General features: G+C 56.1%; 2 protein-coding genes across 6 annotated transcripts in view; one reads left to right on the top strand and one right to left on the bottom strand.

Moving 5' to 3' along the window:
• The first annotated feature begins 785 nt into the window (after positions 1 to 785).
• The window catches only part of LHX6 (LIM homeobox 6), a 22,526-nt gene continuing 4,464 nt past the window's right edge, over positions 786 to 18,847 (top strand). The window contains exons 1-11 of one of the 5 annotated variants that reach the window (XR_003544482.2): positions 786 to 860; positions 1,350 to 1,490; positions 1,794 to 1,976; positions 2,053 to 2,174; positions 7,699 to 7,919; positions 10,238 to 10,338; positions 10,420 to 10,515; positions 12,132 to 12,306; positions 12,970 to 13,065; positions 14,731 to 15,412; positions 15,666 to 18,415. Coding sequence is in view for 3 of the 5 variants with exons in the window: in XM_027741271.2 (XP_027597072.1) it covers positions 786 to 860; positions 1,350 to 1,490; positions 1,794 to 1,976; positions 2,053 to 2,174; positions 7,699 to 7,919; positions 10,238 to 10,338; positions 10,420 to 10,515; positions 12,132 to 12,306; positions 12,970 to 13,065; positions 14,731 to 14,813 (1,293 nt within the window). In the remaining 2 variants the exon portion in view is untranslated. Of the gene's footprint in view, positions 861 to 1,349; positions 1,491 to 1,793; positions 1,977 to 2,052; positions 2,175 to 7,698; positions 7,920 to 10,237; positions 10,339 to 10,419; positions 10,516 to 12,131; positions 12,307 to 12,969; positions 13,074 to 14,730; positions 18,416 to 18,847 lie in introns of those variants that run through there. The other 4 variants (XR_005563356.1, XM_027741271.2, XM_027741272.2 and 1 more) reach the window with 4 other exon arrangements.
• Positions 17,659 to 18,847, bottom strand: part of MORN5 (MORN repeat containing 5) — a 15,133-nt gene continuing 13,944 nt past the window's right edge. The window contains exon 6 of the mRNA XM_027741275.2: positions 17,659 to 17,766. The gene's annotated coding sequence lies outside the window, so the exon portion shown is untranslated. The remainder of the gene's footprint in view (positions 17,767 to 18,847) is intronic.

Genomic DNA, 18,847 nt, shown 5'->3' with positions numbered 1-18,847 from the left:
GAGAACGAGGGGTTTAAATTGTTCTTTCTCAGCATCCCGCCTCTGCACTTGTCCATGTTCCCCCCATGCTCGGCCTCTGCGGAGATGGGGACAGATGGGAGGACGAGCTGGTGGGCCTTGGGCTCTGTTTCCTGGGGGTTTCTCTGGCTTTTCTGCAACCTCGATGTTTAAACCTAATGCCTTGTATTTATTCTAAAATGGCTTTCATCTGATTTCCCTCTCGGTTAACAATTTAGCTGTCACAATCAATAACGGCGAGGATCCATCCCCGGCCGCCATCAGCTCACGTTACCGTCCTGCAATTACCCGGCGGTGGCACCGCTGCCGGGGCTTTGCTGGGGAATTATCAGGTTACTAATGAAGCCCGGGCAGCGGCGGGCGGCCAGACGCCGCGGCGGTGGGCGCGATCCCCGCCGCCGCGACCCGCGGGGGGCTGCGGGGCCGTCCCGGACCGTGCGCCCCGTCGGGGCGGGTAGCGGCGGGGCAGCACCGGGACGAGCCGGACCGGGGGTCCCCCCTGCCCTTCCCTTCCCTGCCCTGCCCTCCTCGCCGCGCCCGCGGGCGGTGCCGCCGCCGCAGGTAGCGGGGCCCGGCGGGGCGGGCGGCCCCCGGGGCGCGGCGGGGGGGGCGCCGCTTCCTGCCCGGCCCGCGGCCGCCCCCGGCGGGGGAGCGGGGCCGGCGCGGTTCCCCGCCCGGCTCCCCGCCCTTCCTGCCGCGGCCGCGGGACGCGCCGCCCGCGGGCACGGAGCGCGGCGGCGGCGGGCGGAGCGGGGCGCGCCCGCCCCATGCACCGGAGCCATGGGGGCGGGCAGCCCCGGGGCCCGGGCCGCCGCGCCCCGGCCGGCGCCCAGGCGGGCAAGGTGAGCGCTGCCGCCGCTGCCGTCGGGGCCGGGAGCGGGGCCGGAGCGGGGCCGGGGCCGGGCCGGGGCTGGGGCCGCTCGCTGCCTCCCGCGCCGGAGGGGTGGATTTTTCCATCCCGGCGTTTTCTGGGGCGTTTTGTGCTCGGCGGAGGGAGAGGGGGAAGAATTTCGATTTTTAATTACTACCATTAAAAAAATCAAATTTGCAATTCTTTGGGTGGCCTGATGGATTCCCTGATTGACAGCCGGAATTGACACTCTGGTACCTCTTATCTCGGGCATTTACGGCAATTTCTAATTGCAGGTAGTTTGGGGGGTTTTTCAGCGCCTTGGCTCGCATGGGAACCGAGCGATTACTTCAAGAGGCCCGGGTTAAGTGCAGGCAGGGGGAGAATTCAATCCACATTCAAATTGCTTCATTAAAGAGACGCAGCTTTTGTTGCAAAGGATTTAAATGGCCACTAGAAAGTTCTTATTTATTGTTTTGAGGCGGTTTATATAGGGTGCCCCGCGCTCGCCCGGCGCATGGAGCCGCAGCCTCCCTCTCCCGCTCTCTCCATCAAGGTGATGCCGCCGGAGCCGCTGCCCAAGGGGAGCGCCCGCTGTCTCGATCCGCACTCCCGCGCCATGGTAAGCGGGGCCGGGGGCTGCGGCGACTCGCCGGGACCCGCCGGGCCGGGGATGCGGGGTCGCACTGGGCCGGGGATGCCGGGAGCGGTGGGGATCCGCCGGGCCGGGGGCTGCGGGAACGCGTCGGGTCGGGAATTACGGGGTTCCCGCCGGGACCCTCCAGGCCAGTGTTGTCAGGGGTTTGTGGGTGCCCGCGGGGCCGGGGATGCCGAGAGCTTCGGGGACCCGCCGGAACGCTCCGGTTCGGGGCTGCGGGGAACGGCGGGGCCCCGGCTGACGGCCCCGCGGCGGCTCTGCCCGCAGTCTCAGCCCGACGGGGAGCCGCTGCCCGGCGCCCTGGAGAAGGAGGACGCCCGCTCAGCGCCCAGTACTCCGTCCACGCCGTCCGTCTGCTCCCCGCCATCCTCTTCCTCCTCCACGCCGTCGGCCGGCAAAAACGTCTGTTCCAGCTGCGGGCTGGAGATCCTCGACCGGTACCTGCTGAAGGTGAGCGGGGCGGGGGGCGGCGGGGGCGGCGGGGGGCGGCGGGTGGCCCTGGGTCTCAGCCTCTTCTCTGCCGCAGGTGAACAACCTCATCTGGCACGTCCGGTGCCTGGAGTGCTCCGTGTGCCGCACCTCGCTGCGCCAGCAGCACAGCTGCTACATCAAGAACAAGGAGATCTTCTGCAAGATGGACTACTTCAGGTAGGGACCGGGCCGGGGCCGCTCCGAGGGGCTCAGCCGCCGCCGGGTGCCGCGGGGCCGCGGCCGCTCCGGCACTGCTGAGGGGAAGGTTTGGAAAAGCCGCCGGGCTCCCCGGAGCAACCGGGCGGGAGACGACCCTTGGGGCACGGGAAGAGAGGCAGAAAGGGAGGTTGGGGTGCAGTTGCCCACCCTCCGGAGGGGTTCCTGCCCCCCGGCCGTGGCTGTGCGGGCCGCCCCGAGCTCCCCGTCTCGGCGGCGGGAGCGCCCGGCTCCGTGGGTGCGGCGTGGCGGGGATGGTCCCCGTGGCGGGGAAACGGGGATGGGATGGAATGGCCTCGTCCCGGCTCTTGCCGAAGGGTAAATTGGTGCTGCCGGCCTGCGGTGCCCAGCGCCTTTGGGGAGCTCCTGTCCGAGCTGCGGCCCCGCAATCGCCGGAGCGTCCGCAGCGGGAGCGCGTTACGGAACCGAAACGAACGACGGGCGGCGGCTGCGGTCCCGGGGCTCGGGCCGGACCCGCACCCCCGGAGCAGCCTGTCCCGCAGGGAGGATGTTTTGTCTGCGTCAGTCTTTCTGTTCTAAACCTTAACCTACGAATTTTCCCCTAATTTGAGTGGAACGAGGGGATTGAGTATCTTGAGCTCCTCGCCAGGGTTTAACTAAACATCGGAACCCCCGCTCTGACTTTCCCCATCCTACCAGGATGAGGGAATGCTGTTTGACCCGAGAGGAAGGGGAATGGCGGGCAGGAAATGGGAATGACCCCGGCGGGGCGCAGGGGGCTCGGAGCATCCTCCGGCCGCGGCGGAGCTCGGGGCTGCCCCGGCGGCAGCGGGCAGGGGAGTTCGGGGGGCACCTCGGAGATTCCTCCGGTGGTTTTTATTAAAGGGTCTGCAAATACCCGATTTTCCGCAGCTCAGCCCCTGCCCCCGCCGTGCTTGATGCCGTGCCGCCGGGGGTGCGGGGCTCATGGAGGCGGGTGCGGGGCTCGGAGAGCCGGGTCGGTCCCGGAGTCACGGAGCTCCGCGTCCTGTCCGATGGTGGTGATTGTTGTTATTATTATTACTAGTTATTGTTATTATTTTTAAACTGCAATTTTCGGTGATTTCACCGAAATGTCCCCCACTCCACATAGAAAGGCTCAGGGGGTCTCGTGGCCACGGTGATGTTTTGGGGCACTTTAAGCGTTTTCATTCATGTAGCACCGTTCTGGTGCCGTTGATGTGTGGTTTATTTTTGGTTTATTTTTGAAAGCGAATCTTTCCAAAGGCGGTTTTAAAGTAGCGCCGGGATCTCGAAATGACCTTCGAGCAAATGTGGCAAATAACAGCGTTAAAATTAATCTGTTTCGCGAGCCCCCCGTCTGAGCAGCCCCGGTCCCCTCGTTCGGTGGGAGCAGCCGGGCTGTGCGCGTCGGTATCGACGGGCCAAAGGGAAACAAAACGAAAATCGCGGAAGCCGCCGCAGGACGCTCCCGGTTCCTGCGGCAACCGTTCGGGGGGCGCGGGGGCTCCCAGCCCGCGCTCCGCAACTTGCCTTTTGCACTAAAAAGTGGGGATTTGGGGAGATTTTTTTTTTTTTTTTTTTTTTTTTGAGAATCTGAGCGGCGGCGCTCGGAGCCCGGCGGGTGCGGATCTGCCTCTCTCGCCCCAGCCCCGCGGGGATCGCTGCGACCCCCGGCCGAGCCCCGGGCCGGCCCCGATGCGGTGGTCGGGGGCAGCGGGCGGGGGTCGCTCCCGCGGCGGAGCCCGCCGGGCTGAGCCGCCGCCGTCGGTGCCGGTGCGTGGCTGCTCACCAGGGCAGGGGCCGGGGCAAATCTCCCCGGCTGTCCTCGGCCAGCTCGACTCGTTGGCCGCTCCCTCCTGCACCCGCCCGGCCCTGGGAACATGCCGGCCGGCATCTTGTTGATTCCGGCCAGTGGGACTCAGCGCTTGGCGCGAAAAAAACTTGACCCTTGGGATGGATTTTAAAAATTGTATTTATTGTTTGCTGTAGATGAAATGTGTGGGGGTTTTTTAAAGCAAAGCAGAAACCCCAGCCTAATGCGTGTGGTTTGGAGCCAAGGCAGATGGAAGGGGCAGAGGGATGCTCTGCACGAGCACACGGATGTTCTATCACTCCGGTGCTGGCTCTGACACTGGTGCTGTTGGGGGACGCTGAGGATGGAGGCTGACAGGCACAGGGCTGTCATGTCACAGCCCCACTGCCCACGGGGAGCATGTTTAGGCCTGCTCTGTCCTCGCTTCCCTGTCCCCGTGAGGGGCTGTGTAGAGGTGCTGGCACTGCTGTGGCTCCGCAGCCTCATGTGCATTTTTAAGCAAATACTGCTGTTTCCTGTGTCTTGTCAAATAATTATGTTTGGCATCCAAGGCTCTAGTGCTTCAAGGAGAACCAAATTAAAATTGGATCTCATTGAGCAGAACACTGTGTTCCTGGGTGATGCAGGGGCTGCTCATAGCCAAGCTCCCACAGCTCCGGTCACCCCAAGGCCTGGCATGATCCCGGTGTGATTCCTGCTGTGCCCCTCTGTGACCTTGATGGGCAGCCCACAGGCATGTGAGCATGGAGTCACTGGCCTGGCTGTGGCTCGGGTGGGCTCCATCACCTCAATCAATGCTCCAGCTTGAGCACTGCCGTGTCACAGCATGAAGATGCTCGCTGAGGCACCCGCTGCTCTGCTGGGAGATTGGGGTGATGTTTGGAAGCTGCAGCTGCCTCTGAGGGCTGTGTCTGGGGCTTCCTACAGAGTGGAACCAGGAGATATTTGGAGCTGTGAGCAGCCCTGGGGCAGGGATGGACAGCAGGGCTCAGGGAGCTGTGGCACCTGGGGACAAGTGGTGTGTGAAAGCCAGGACACACCAGAGCGTCCTCCTGCCTCTGCTCTTCCCACTCCCCAGATGATGCGGCCGCCCCTGGGGGAGGTGGGATGAGTCTCTCTGGGATGAGTCTCTCTGGGATGAGTCTCTCTGGGATGAGTCTTTCCTGGTAACGTTGTTGTCAGCTCTCATCTCCCAGGGTTAACCTTTGTGGAGAGCCATCAGCATCTGCTCACCCGACCACAAACCACGCGTGTGGGGTGTGAGTCGATGGTCTGGGAGCGGTTGGTGATGCTCCTGCCTGTGCCACAGTGCTGGGCTTGGATAAAACCTCTGGCTCTGTGTCTCTTGCTGCAGTGCAGCCCTACCACCATCCCTGTCCCTGTCCCGGCCAGGCAGGTGGCAGGGGCCATGCGGAGCCCCTTTCCTGGTGCTTCGTTCTTTGGGCTCTCGCTGCCCTGTGAGCTCAGGGCACTAATGCCGGTGTTCTGGTGGAGCTCTCCATTTGTGGCGGAGACGGGTTGGGGCAGAGTGTTCACAAGCATTTCCCTCCCTGTTCCTGTGGTGCTGGCGGCAGCAGCGGTCCCACGGTGATGGTCCCTGCGGTGGCAGTGTGGGATGACAGTGGGTGCTGTGCCTGGCCCCAGCTCAGCCTGGTTTCTGTACAGCCCAACTGCTGCAGCGGTGCTGCGGACGGGGGTTGGCCAAGAGCTGCAGGCGCAGCGTCAGCGGTTGCCGGTGCCGCAGCCTGTGCAGCCCCATGCCCATGTTGCTGCTGAGCCTCAGCCTCTCTCTGGGTGCTGTTGGTGCCATGGCTCTGTAGGGGACAGTGGCATCAGTCCCTGACTGTACTGGTTGCCCTGTTCCCACGAGCTCCCGCGCCTTTGGCAGCCCCTGTTCCGCTCCCTGGGCACTGCCACCAACCCAAGGGTCCTGCCTGGCCCCAGCAGGGACTCCATCCTGTGGGTCTGGGGCCTCCTGAGCATCTCCCCCAGACCCCAGCTGGTGTGTGATGGGGGGGTGTGACCTTTCCTGTGCAGTGCCCAGTTTTCCCCATCCCCGTGCTGTGCTCCCCCTGCACAGGCTGGGATCCGAGCAGGGAGCAGCCATCACCACGTGCCATTAGCTGGGTGCACTGCCCCTCGCTTGATACTGCTCAGCAAGTACGACTGTTTACATAGCACATTGTTCAAAGTAATTCAATTTACAGGAATGATCTTTACTTCTAAATAAAAAATTAATATGGTTCTTTTGTTTGTGCGTTTATATAAACGAGCTGGCACGAAGTCAGTTTACAATGTTCCCATCTGAAGTAAATTAGTGAAGTCTCTTAGCTAAGTCTCTGTATAATTTCAGCACAGAAATGTCCTCTTTCTTTTTTTTTTTCTTTTTTGGTCAGCTATGGTCAGGCTGAAAAATTTAGACCCTTCGTTTCCTCCCAAATAGTTTTGCAATTAGTAATTCCAGCACAGGACGGTCTTTCTACATCTTGTTGAGCCCACGGTGGGCGGCAGCTCTGCAGTGTGGGGTTGGGCACAGGCAGTGGTGGCCTGACCTGGGCTCTGTCACTGCCTGTCCACAGCACCTGGGGCCGCACTGGACAGTGAATTGAGGGGTTTGTGGTGCGGGGTCTCTCCTGTTACTCGGTGTGGTTGTTTCTTCTTGGTGTTTTGTGCCTGTGCTGAGAGATTCAGGAGCCGCTTGGGCAGGGCTGGCAGTGGCTCTACTCCCTACTGTGGTGGGGGCTGGTGAGAGCCCCTGGGGAGCCTGAGGTGGCAGTGGCAGTGCTGGGGCTGTGCTGGGAAGTGTGGTGGCTGCAGTCGGGGCTGTGTCAGAGCCAGCACCAGCTCTGCAGTGGCAGAGGACAGGCTCCTTTCTCCCCTGATGCTCTTGCTGCTGCTCATTGCATTTATTTTTTTAAGCAGCAGCAATACTGAAATGCAGAAATCAAACCAAGGCTGTGCCTGGCTCCTCCTGGCAGGCACTGGCCTGGGGGTTCAGGGCCGTGGGGGCCACATCTGCTGCTCCCTGTGAATCGCCCGCCCTTGGCCGTTGGCATGCTGGCAGGAATGGAGGTTTTCAGGAGCACACGATCACACGGTGCAGGGATCCTGGCTGTCTTGTTGTCTCTTCATTGTGCTGAGCTACCTTCCAGCATAGCTCACTCCAGCACAGTCATCATCCTCTCGCAGCGATGAGACCTCCTCGATGGAGGAAAAACCAGATGCGTGAGCCTGTATGTGTGAGGAGAACACACATGGTTTGATTTATGGCAGTGGGAGAGAACCAGCTCTGACACAGTTTCCATCCGAGTCTCACACTGGCTGTTATCAGAATGAAAAATCCCACGGGCTTGGAAGCTGATTCACGGCGCTGCGTCACCTCAGCCCCTCGGCTGCGTCTGGTGCTGCAGGGCTGTGGCGAGTCACACCCCACTGCTGCCCACACCGCTGTCCACAGCGCTGCCCACACCACTGCCCACACCACTGCCCACACCACTCCCTGGGGAATGGCACCCGTGGGACAGTTTTGTTGTGTCTCTCCATGCTGTGGGATTCGGGCTGGTTCAGGGTGAGCGACGGGGTCTGCAGCAGCTCCTGCGCCCCAGCATCACCCTGCCTGTCCTCACCCTGCCTGCCTTCACCCTGCCTGCCTTCACCCTGCCTGCCTTCACCCTGCCTGCCCTCACCTGCCTCTTCTCCCCCCCGCAGCCGGTTCGGTACGAAGTGTGCCCGCTGTGGCAGGCAGATCTACGCCAGCGACTGGGTGCGGCGAGCGCGGGGCAATGCCTACCACCTCGCCTGCTTCGCCTGCTTCTCCTGCAAGCGGCAGCTCTCCACCGGCGAGGAGTTCGGCCTGGTGGAGGAGAAGGTGCTGTGCCGGATCCACTATGACACCATGATAGAGAACCTCAAGAGAGCAGCAGAGAACGGTACGGACCCCCAGCACTGCGGTCACAGCCTCGCCCCGGGGACCATGCAGGGTGTCACTGTCCCCTCCCCTGACCCTCATCTCGGGGCGTTGGGGTCGGTCGTGTTGTTGCCAAAAAGGGGTGATGGGTGGCCATGGGGTGGCTTGAGCACAAGGCCCTGGGCTGGCAGAGTGCTCATGGGGGTGGCCAATGTGCTGGCAGCACCTGCGGCTCATGGCAGACCTGCGTGCCATGGGTGGTACCGGGGACGAGTGCCTGGTCCCGCACAGCCCGGCATGCAGCGTGTGAGGAAGCTGCTGGGACTTTGAGGCTGTGAGTCATAAATCTAGAAGGTGGGATTGGCGATTCGACAAAACCTTCCCATCATTTTCCACCCGCCCTGCCCATCCTGGGCCGTGCTGCTCCCAGCTGGATGGTGCTGTGCTGCACCATGGCTGGCCAGCCTCCAGTGTCCCAGTCGGGTCAGTGACACTGAGGTCTCACGGCACCACAGCTCCCGTCCCCTTGAGCCCAGCCCCATCCTCCTGCATGGCAATGGCCAGAGATGCTTGGAGGAACAAGTCTGTGGGGTTAGTCCAGTGTAGTGCACAGAGAAGCCGGGCAGTGCCGCGGCATGTCCTGTGTTGGAAAGTACCTCAGTGCATGGTGGGCACAGGCAGTGACACGCCATGCCCCGGCCCATGCAGCATGTGGAAACCATTAACAACCTGACGTGAAAATAACATGTTTCTGTTTACTGTGTTTGAGTAAGAGAATGAAAACAGAGTGCCCAGACAGGCTGGGAGGGTCCCGGCTCAGGACGTGGCTCACGGCATGTTGGTCCATATGGTCAGCTGCTGCGGAGGCGTGAGGGAGGCGGTGGGAACAGGGATGGAGAGGGAGATGCCACGTGGCCTGGAGGAGCAGTTTGGTGCGAGGACAGCAGGATCTGGCACCAGGGAGCCTCGCAGAGCTGTTACCCCAGCTGAGGGCTGGGATGGTGGGTTTTCTGCTGCTCGGAAGGACCTGCTGGTGTGGGCTGAGCACCACGGTGTTGGGCAGCATTGGGGCACCTGATGAGTGCCCTGTATGGGTACCTCTGTCCAAGTGTCCCCTGCTTTTGAGAAGGGGGTGGGATCACTTTGGAGAGCTGCAGTTGCTGTGAAGTTGGAGGGCCACGCTCCCCCCTCTAGCAATTACCCAGCAATTTCTTCTGCACATGAGGTTTTACATACAAGAAAAATAAACAGATGTTGCTGAAGTCAGAGTCCCATTCATCATCCGAAAAGAACAAGTCAAACTATATGAGAAAGTCCTTCAACTCAAGCCAAGACAATCACAGCCTGGTCCAGCTTGTGGAGCGAGCGCTGGGCTGTGCAGGCGCATCCTGGGAGTGGGGTGAGCGCCAGCCCTGCTCAGCCTTCCTCCCTCCTCCATCCCTCCTTGGTGCTTCACCTACACTGCTGAGAGCAGACAGGCATGGCCTGGGCTGCAGGGGGGACCCCAGTGAGGAACGAGGGACCCCAGCTCTGGCTGCCCTCCCTGTAGGCTCACCCCAACACTGTGCTTGGCAAGTGGGAGGTCAGTGTTCCCCTGGTGTGTCCCCCTTAGTGTGGCTGCTGCTCAGGGCATGGGCACCCCAAGGCTGTGGGGACAGTGTCACTCCTTCTGCTGCTCAGGGACCCAGAAGGAAGAGGAGATCAGGGTGCTGGGAGGGTTTGGAGCTGCAGAAAGGAGCAAAGAGCCCATTGAAACTCTCTGAGCAAATGAAATGACTCATGGAGGCAGCACCGGTGGAGGAAAACGGGGTCACAGGGAGCAGCACAGGGCAGGAGTGATGGATGCTGGTGAGCCCAGCAGAGACAGGGTCCCTTCCAAGCCGCTCCCTGGAGGATGTGGCCAAGTAGTGACCACGAGTCAGGGCCAGTGGGACATCAGTGCTTGCCCTCACACACCACCTTGACATCCCTCTTCCTGCTGCTGTCTTCCTGTCCCTTATTCCCTGTGGCTTCCACCACTTGCTGCATTTTTCTTAATTCAACAGTAAACACTTCAGGGGAGGTGGTGTCTCCTTCCCAGTGTGCTGAGGGGCTCAGCAGTCCAGGGCAGCTCCCAAGGGGTAGTGCTGGCTCTGCTCTTTCTGCTCCCACTTGCAGCAAAGGATGCTGTGGGTGCCCCACCCTGCCAGGCATGCTGTCCCTTGGTTGAGGGGATGCCGTGGGTGCCCCACACTGATGCCACTGGCCATGCTGTCCCCCAATTGAGCAGCTGCTGCATGTGGGGGTGCCAGGTGGGCAGGGGAGTTTCTGACCTGTGGCTCATGGGCTTCCCTCCTGCAGGCAATGGGATCACGCTGGAGGGGGCTGTGCCCTCGGAGCAGGACAGCCAGCCCAAGCCAGCCAAGAGAGCCCGCACCTCCTTCACCGCCGAGCAGCTGCAGGTAGGGGGGCTGGGCCGGGGGGGCTGGAGGGGCTGCGCCTCCCCAGCCTCATCCTGAGCCCCTCTCTCCTCTCTCCCACAGGTCATGCAGGCACAGTTTGCTCAGGACAACAACCCCGACGCACAGACGCTGCAGAAGCTGGCGGACATGACGGGGCTGAGTCGGAGGGTCATTCAGGTGAGGGGCAGCTGGGTGGGCACTGCTGGCCGAGCAGCCCCAAGCAGGGCAGGGAGGGTGCACCTAAAGGCTGGCACCAGACAGGGCTCACAGCCCCGTGGCCCCTCACTCCTGCACATCAACCCCACGACATGCAGCATCCAGCAGCTTCGTGCTGCCTCCCCAGCGTGTGGCTCACTGGCTCCTGTAGCAATGCCAGCACCATTCTCCCTCTGTCTCTCTCGTGGGTTTTCTATTTGTTTTTCCCTCCTAGGATGCAATGAAACAAACCCCCGTGCAGCCCCAATAAATCACCAGGTGGGAAAGCTGCCCATTAGCACAGTGTCCCGGAGCTCTGTGCTCTGCCCCAGCTCGGGCAGCGCCGGAGCTCCCCTGGCAGTCAGTAGCAGTCCCTGCCATGAGCAGGCAAAGTTCTCAAGCTTCAGGAGGCATTGGGATTGAGAAGGTTAAAGAAAAAGGAGGTTTGCAGCCCCAGGGGACATGGTGGCAGGGAAGTCCCCACGCCTGTGCCGGGAGGGGAGGGAAAGTGATGCTGTAGGGACTGAGAAATGTCCCCTCTGCAAATCCCAGCTCATCATCCCTGCAGACAGCCCAGCTTTGCCTCTCGGTGACATTTATACTCATCACTTTAATGTTCTGCTGACATACTTTCTGCATACAATAAAAAACACAAATGATGAAAATAAATTTGGAGCTTTCATCGGGAATTGTTTTGTCAATGACACATTTAAATTTTGTGTGTGAAAATCTGGCTCGAGCCTCCGTTACTGAGATTCTTCATTTAGCTAAAGATCAAGCAGGCTGCACACCAGGTGATTTTTTTATGTGGATATTTTTTAAAAGGCGCTTAAACAGGAAACAATTTGTCAAATGCTTATGACTGTTTCCTTCTCTGTGGTCCAGTGTGCTCAGCCTCAGAGAGCTGATCTTCACTCAGCCTTGGAGAAGGTTTTTACTCCCAGCTATCTTTCAAAAATTAAAGCATAAGAAACAAATCACCTCCTCAGCATAAAAAAACCCTTCCATTCATGTTTTATCTCTAGGATGTAATTGCGTAACTATTCCTTTAATTAGAAGCACTGAGATATGGTCAGAGGGCTCATACCTGCTGCTCACACAGACTAGGGCTTTGTCCCACCACAGTACCCTCCTTTCTCAGCTTTAATATTCTGTTGATGTGGTTTTTGAATATGGTACAAGTGTATTAAAACAATATTGTTTTCATCATCCTTAAAGTCACAACATCTCCTAATATAACCTTCTGCTTCGTCTTGTCTCCCCTTGTTCCTCTCCTTGCCAATGCTCACATGTTTCCCAACTGATCTCAGCTGTGCTTTTAGCCCAGGTGAGCTGGGGCTGCAGCTTAAGATTTAAGACCTTGAAAGGTGCTCCCATCCTTTGCAGGGGAGTTGAGCAGGGACAAAGCTCGTGCTCTAGTGGGTGTAAAATAAAGCTGTGGAAACCAGTGAAACGCTGGTGAGGGGCAGATTTCTCAGTTTTATTTCTTTTTTTTTTTAAATGCTCGGAGCAGACACCCACCCTGGGGTTGCGGTGAAGGACCACACTTCAATCCGGTTGTCTCTGAGTTGACGCAGCATTTGCTGCTTTTGTTTCAGGTTTGGTTTCAAAACTGCAGAGCCCGCCATAAAAAACACACCCCCCAGCACACGGTGCCGCCCTCGGGAGCGCCCCCGTCCCGCATCCCCTCCTCGCTCTCCGACGACATCCACTACTCGCCCTTCAGCAGCCCCGAGCGGGCCCGGATGGTGACGCTGCACGGATACATAGAAAGTAAGAGTGGAGAGTGGCCGGCGGGGCTGCGGCGCTGGGGGGGCTCGGGAGGGCTCGGGGAAGGGCAGGGGGAGCTCCCCCGGAGCAGGCGGTGGCACCACGGCACAGCACTGCCAGAAACACTCCTGTGCTGCTACTCCTCCTCCTCGTGCCTGGTGAACTCTGCCTTTGGAGTTTTCTGAAGGGCTGTTAATGTGGGAGGCTCAGATGAGAGAGGGAGGGGACAGAGGGCTGCTGCTCTTCCCCTCCATACCTCATCCTCAGAAAAGCCACTGCCTGGTTTTTACCTGGCTGATCCTTGGCCCTCCATGAGTTCTCCGTGTCATGGAGGAGAGCTGTGAGTGTGCCCTGTTGAGCTCGGTGCTCAGTGCTCTGCTTCCTTCTCCGAGCAGCAGAGTTGCTTTCCTTAACAATTCCAAGTGCTGGTGAATGATTTGTGAGTGGTGGGCAGCTTTGGTCATGCCAGGGTGGAGGCTTTGGCTCTGTGGCTCTTGTGAGGCTTCTCCTCTCCCTCACCGATGTGGGCTCCTGCTGTGCCTGATCCATGGGGCACCTCTTGCTCCATGTGTGTCCCGAGCTGCTCCCGGTGGAGGCCTGGCCGTGCCAGCTGGAGGGCCTGTGTTGTTTGTAGTAACAGAGGCTGAAGCCTCTTCTCATCCACAGGTCAGGTACAGTGTGGACAAGTGCACTGTAGACTTCCCTACACTGCTCCACCAGTGCACCTCAAAGCAGACATGGAAGGACCACTATCTAATAGGGGTGAGAAGGTAATTGTAGTCCCTGCTCCAGGCTCTGGGGCCGACCCTCCACTGTAGCAAAGATTTGTGTGTAACATCATTGCCACCAGTGTCTCCTGTCAGCATCACTGCTCCTCCATGACCTCCCATGTGTCTGTCCTTAGTCTTGGTGGCCCTCAGTTGATGTACCCACTGTTGGTCAGAATGGCATCACTTTGTTCTTCACTAAACACCCCTCCTTGTTGTGAAGTGCTGACTCCCCTCTCTGGTTTCTCCCCTTCCCGTGTGCCCTGAGCTCTGTCCTGCTCTGTACCTCTGTTGATAACAGAGCAGGGGGGACTGTCAGCATGTGCTAACTTCCCAGTTTTCCATGAGTTAACAAAAAAAATTCATTTCTTGTGGATTGCAGTATTGCTTAAAAAAAAACGACCAAACAACTGGCTGTTACAATATCTGAAGCAGGAATGTTATTTCACAATGTCTGGCCAGGGAACAATATTGCATGTTGATATTTTTCTGTGCAGTGCTTCCAGTATCCAATACATGGCTTATTGGGGGCAAGACTTCTCAAACATGCTTAGGCTTGTAAGATTTTATTCAGAGTTCCAGTTTCAGTGACTTTCCTTTGAGGAAACACTGAGCCTTTGGCAACTCTTAGTGGTTTTAGCTTTTGTCTTTACTGTTAGAAGTTCTCAGCATCTCTCTTTTCAGATCTCTCTCTACTCAGTGCAGCAGTGGCAGCTTATTGAGCTCTGTTTCAGCGAGCACAAGCAGGGGAACAGGAAAGTTACTTTTTCAATCTAAATGCTACCATTTTTTCATGATACTTGCACAGTGAGCTGGAGAGTTTTCAGAAAATATTATACAGTCCCAGTGCTGTCATTCAGAGAAGCTCCACTGCAGCAAGCAGCTCCTGATTTAAATGCAATTACTTGCTCGCAGCTGTTGCAGAATGGGGTTCTCAGGACATGGAGCTGCCCCCCAACCAGCTCCTTTTCCAAACAGTCACTTGCATGTTGAATTCCTGAAAACTGAAACAGCTTTTTTTTCCGCATCCAAAATTTTTTAAAAGCAGTGATAGCTGAGATCCTGGGAAAACACTTGTAAACGCTAAGTCTCTGTTTCCCTTCTCCCATGGGGCACCCCCCACCCTCCCCTCGGGGTGCCCAGTGCAGTGGCTGGTGAGATCTGAGTTGTGACCAGCTCAGTGGCTGCTTCCCTTGCCCAATGGCAAGGGCAGGGGCTGTATTTGCAGAGCAGTGAGGTGAAGTGGTTTGAGGGGAGCCTATGATGGTTATCGAGGGAGGGGGATAGAGTCAGGACCACTGGTATTGGTCTTTGTCTTTCTTGGTAGCTGCTGTATCACAGGACAAACTGGTTAAATCCTGGGTTTGGTGTGCTGCCCAGTTTTGTATGGTTTCACAGCTGAAGGTGTGCCCAGAGGGGCACCTTTCCTGCAGGCTGTGCTGCCACAGTCCCGTTACCTCCTGCCTGGGCTCCTCAGTGCAGTGCCTGCATCCCTGGCAGCTCCTGGGCAGACAGTGCTTCCAGAGGGGGTTTTCCTGGGGGGAAGTGGCTTCCACAGCAGAGCCCATGTCTGCCCTGTTCTCCCTGAAAGCACATTGCCACCATGAGCGCTGTCTGTCCACGAAAGCAGCTAACGCTCCCCTCCCGTTTCTCCCCCCAGGTCATCCTCTTTCAGTACTGACTGCCCGGACTCTTCCTCACCTGCCCATGGCCCTACCAGCACCACTGCCCCTCAGCCGCTGACACGGCGTCCAGCCCACGGCAACTGGCATCAGTCCCAGAGGAGAAGCTCAGATCCAGCACTCCCAGTTCTTCCCATTGACCAGCACCTCACGCCCACTCCGATTTCTCCAGCGACACTCTGTGTATGTGTGTGTTGAGTGCAGAGTTACATTTGACACTTGTTTCTTGTGGACTTGTAGAATGACCGTGAGTCTCTCCAAGGCAGTGCCAGACACAGTCAAAACTAGTGACTCTACTGTGCTTGCAAATCTTGCTCCCAAACCCATGGGAATACGAACAACCCAGAACACGCTGAGTCTCAGGGGGGTCGATGATCACCTCTGAACATAAAGGAAGGAGGAATTTACGTGGTTTGGCCTGATTCTCTTTTTGCACCAGTGAAGCGGTTCCCGGACATCCCTCCTTATTTCCACTTGCATGTGTGAAATCTGAAATGGGCTTTTTGGCTCAGCAACTCGATACATAGACAGACCTTCCTGAGCCAAACTCGCAGGTAGCCGAGACTCCACTAAGTGGAAAACATGATGCCAGCTGGAAATAGGCAGTTTTTCTTCCTCCTCAAAGTGCTTTAGAATCACATGTCCTTTGATCACTCAAAGGTAAGTAAATCTTAGTGTTTTTCCCCCCCGTTTTATAGGAGGGGAAACAGAGATGTCCTAAACGGAGAGGAACTGTGGGGGTTGGTGGCAGAGCCAGGTTTAGCACCCTGAAGTTTTTGATTGCTGACTTGTTCTTAGAACACTGAATATTTCTCTCCTCTCACAGCCATCTGCCAAATCTTCATTTTTTAATTTTTTTTTTAAAGTTTTTTACTCTTGTTCTTTATTAACAAACTACTTTATTTCCTTGGAGTCATATCGGATCACAAATGGGTGATTTCAGAGTGTACCTACACAAAACTCTCAGACTCTCCATACTCTGGGACTGGGAAATGTTCAATGGAAGGTGACCACAAAGGTGTAGAAATGTTCTGCCCTGCTGTGGACCCAAGTTCAATCAGTGGAAACAGTCAGGTAGAAACTGGAGACCAGTTAAAAAGGTGAAGACCACAGTAAGGCCAGCAGGAACGGTCACTAGCCGAGTGGACAGCGAGGTGGTGGCGTGTTCCTCTGTCTGGCAGCGTCGCTCTCATTCCCTCTGCCCTCCCGTTCTCCCTTGCTGGAGTGCAGCTCTTGGTCCTGCCAGGCCCTGGGATGAAGGTGCAGCCCGGGAGAACTGCTGCCGGCGGGCTCACGGCAACAGCAAAGGAAATGCTGAGCAGTCTGGCCCCGAATCAGGAAAAAGGCTCCAAAATGATCCTTCATTGACGGTAATAACAAAAAGTAAACAAGTGACCTCTGCCAGCCCTTCTCAGTTTGCACCGAGCCAAGAGCAGGTCTGTAACAAAACCTGTCTCCACGCAAGCACACGGGCCTGTCCTGCTGCTAAGTGTCCGTGAGGCCGCGCGTCCAAGGATGTGAAAGCCCACCACGAGCCACAGCCAGCGAGGGGAACGACCCATCCGTGCCCCAGGAGCAGGAGACGGGAACCCATCCCTTACATAACTTGTTTTTAAGTTGAACTGTGCATACACGTGTTTTCCTCTCTGGGAGATCCTGGATCCATCTCCAGCATCGGCCGGAGGGCAGCCGTCCATCCCACTGCTCTGGCCAGCCCCTGTTGCACACATGGCAAGGCTTCTCCTGACCATGTCCCTGAACTCCGTGTGACACCAGCGGCCAGGCACGCGGCTCCGGCTGACTGGGAAGGGCCTGTGGAGATGTGGATGTCTGCTGAGGTGGCCACCAAGGTCTCTGGGTTTGAGAAGTAGCTGAGTACGAGCACACGTTGATATTGGTTGGAGCAAATGCATATGTACACACACACTCTGCTCTGTGTGTGTGTGTGTGTATTGAGAGAGAGTGATGGTACTACCTCGGACAGTTAGGCCAGTATCTGTCTAATTGCAGCCAGCAGCTCTATCCCCAAGTTTTGAAAGCAGAGAGGGAATTAAGTCTAGAAAATATTATTGTCACCTCCTGACGTGCGAGCGACCATTCCCAGCGTGTGACATCCCCAGTGACAGGGCACTGCCACACGCCTGCCCTGACTGGAAGCAGCACTGCAGAGGTGTCCCCTCGGGGAGGGGACAGTCACCAGTCACAGCAATTTTTGTCCTTGCCCGTAGCAGTGAGTGAAGGACTGGTGTTCCCTTCGTTGGCTCTTGGTGAGTGTTTGTGATCACAGGTTAAGGTGGTTGCTGGGTTCATGTGCAACAGCCTTGAGATGCTGGTGGGGGTCAGGGGGGGTCACCGGGGCCGACTTTGTTCTCCATTTGTGCTCACGCATCCTAATGACCATTTAGTTGTGGAATTAGTGCCGTTATTTCATTTAAGACTGAAGGAGAGACTTCAGGCTGTAACTTGCCCTGACATCCCACAGTCCTTGAGATTTCCACAACTGTTTTGTGGAGGGAGAAGAGGGTTCGATGTGTTTCTCTTCTGTCTCGGTGGTGCAATGAAAGGAAAACTATGAAATATGTATCTGCTAAATACCAACTTGATCAAAAGAAACCCCACTTGTGAAATGTACTGTATAACCCAGGGTTTGTCACCGATCCCACGGCAGGGCCGGAGCGCAAGGCAGGGGCTGAGGGGGTGTAGGTGTTTCTCTCCAGGGACGTGGGCTCACTACAGACTGTGCTCGGGGCACTTCCCCCCATAAGTAGCCAGGAGCAGCTTTGCTAATTCAGAAATCAGGCTCTGTTTATATTAAGCCCAAATTGTTTGCAAAAACTGGAAGCAATTCAGCTTGTGCAGTTTTAGAGCTAATTATGTGTATGGAAAATACTCAACTGTACCAAGAATGTAAGAAATCTTCTAATTTATTCAATACATTGTTTCACAACATATTTCACACTGACTGTTGCCACTGAACCAAACCTTATCTCAGGTCATTTGCATTCATCTCCTGTCTGTGGATTAAAAAAAAAATAAAATTAAAGTCATTCTCATTTTCTTAGTTTATTCAGTAATTGCCAGATGGGTTCTGGTGCAGCAATGCAGACTCCACGCACTAAACTTTTCCAGTTGCTATTTACAAAGCCTTTTGCAGACAGAACCCACTGAGGACAGCCAGTGAAAGGCTCTTCACTCCAGTTTAATAAGGTAACTAATACGGCTCGGCTCTGAAGGTGGAATGGTTTAAGGTTTTATCACCAGTGATTTTTTTTTTGGCTCATGCTGGTTAACCCCAATGCCTGAGCTAAAGGTGCTTACACAACTCACTCGTTGGGATGGGAGTGGGAACCAATCCTGCACTACTATCAGTGATTTATCTGTAGGATAAATGCCAACTAAACACCAGTTTTATTTCATCTGCCAATCATTTTGTTGTAGCATGTTGCAATTCTGCATGTCTTGGCTACAATGGTTAAAAAATTTTTTCTCTGAATGAGTGGACAGTCAAGACTAATATTTATTTTAAAAAAGTAAAACTAAATTGTAAGCACTTTTTTGTAAAACCAATGTCTGTTTTGTTACATACTTTTAATGTTGTGCTTTGTAAATGTCTTATTTGTGTAATAAATAAAGTTAATGCAAGTAGAAGTGCTGGCACTTACATCCAGAAAATGATGTAATTCCATTTTATTTTATTTTTAAATACTTTCTGGCTTACTAATCAAGCAGCAACCCACCCAGTTTTCCTCTTTTATTATTTTGTTAAACTCTGGCTTCAGGAGAGTTCAACAAACGTTCGTAGTAAATGGATATAATTTCCTAGTTAGCAAACCAGTCATTAAAGAATACCTCTGGTGTACATTATTACAATGATCAATCAATATCAAAGTACTGAGCAAAAAGAGAGGAAAGGAATTCACCAGGACAGCTAACTAAAATCTGGGAAAATAATGTTGATTAAGATGGATTTGAATGACTTCAACACCGAATCTGAGGCACTCCTTTTAACAAATTGTTTTCAGGCTTAATAATGTTTATACATACTACACTGCACACCTCTCAGGAATATTATTGTGAGTACAGTCGGCTTTTTTT

The sequence above is a fragment of the Pipra filicauda genome, unplaced genomic scaffold (genome assembly GCF_003945595.2).
Source record: "Pipra filicauda isolate LSUMZ 115617 unplaced genomic scaffold, ASM394559v2 scaffold100_size2392355_pilon, whole genome shotgun sequence".
NCBI classification, from domain to species: Eukaryota; Metazoa; Chordata; class Aves; order Passeriformes; family Pipridae; genus Pipra; species Pipra filicauda.
The sequence above is the reverse complement of the archived record's forward strand: the minus strand, read 5'-3'. Positions and strand labels throughout refer to the sequence as shown.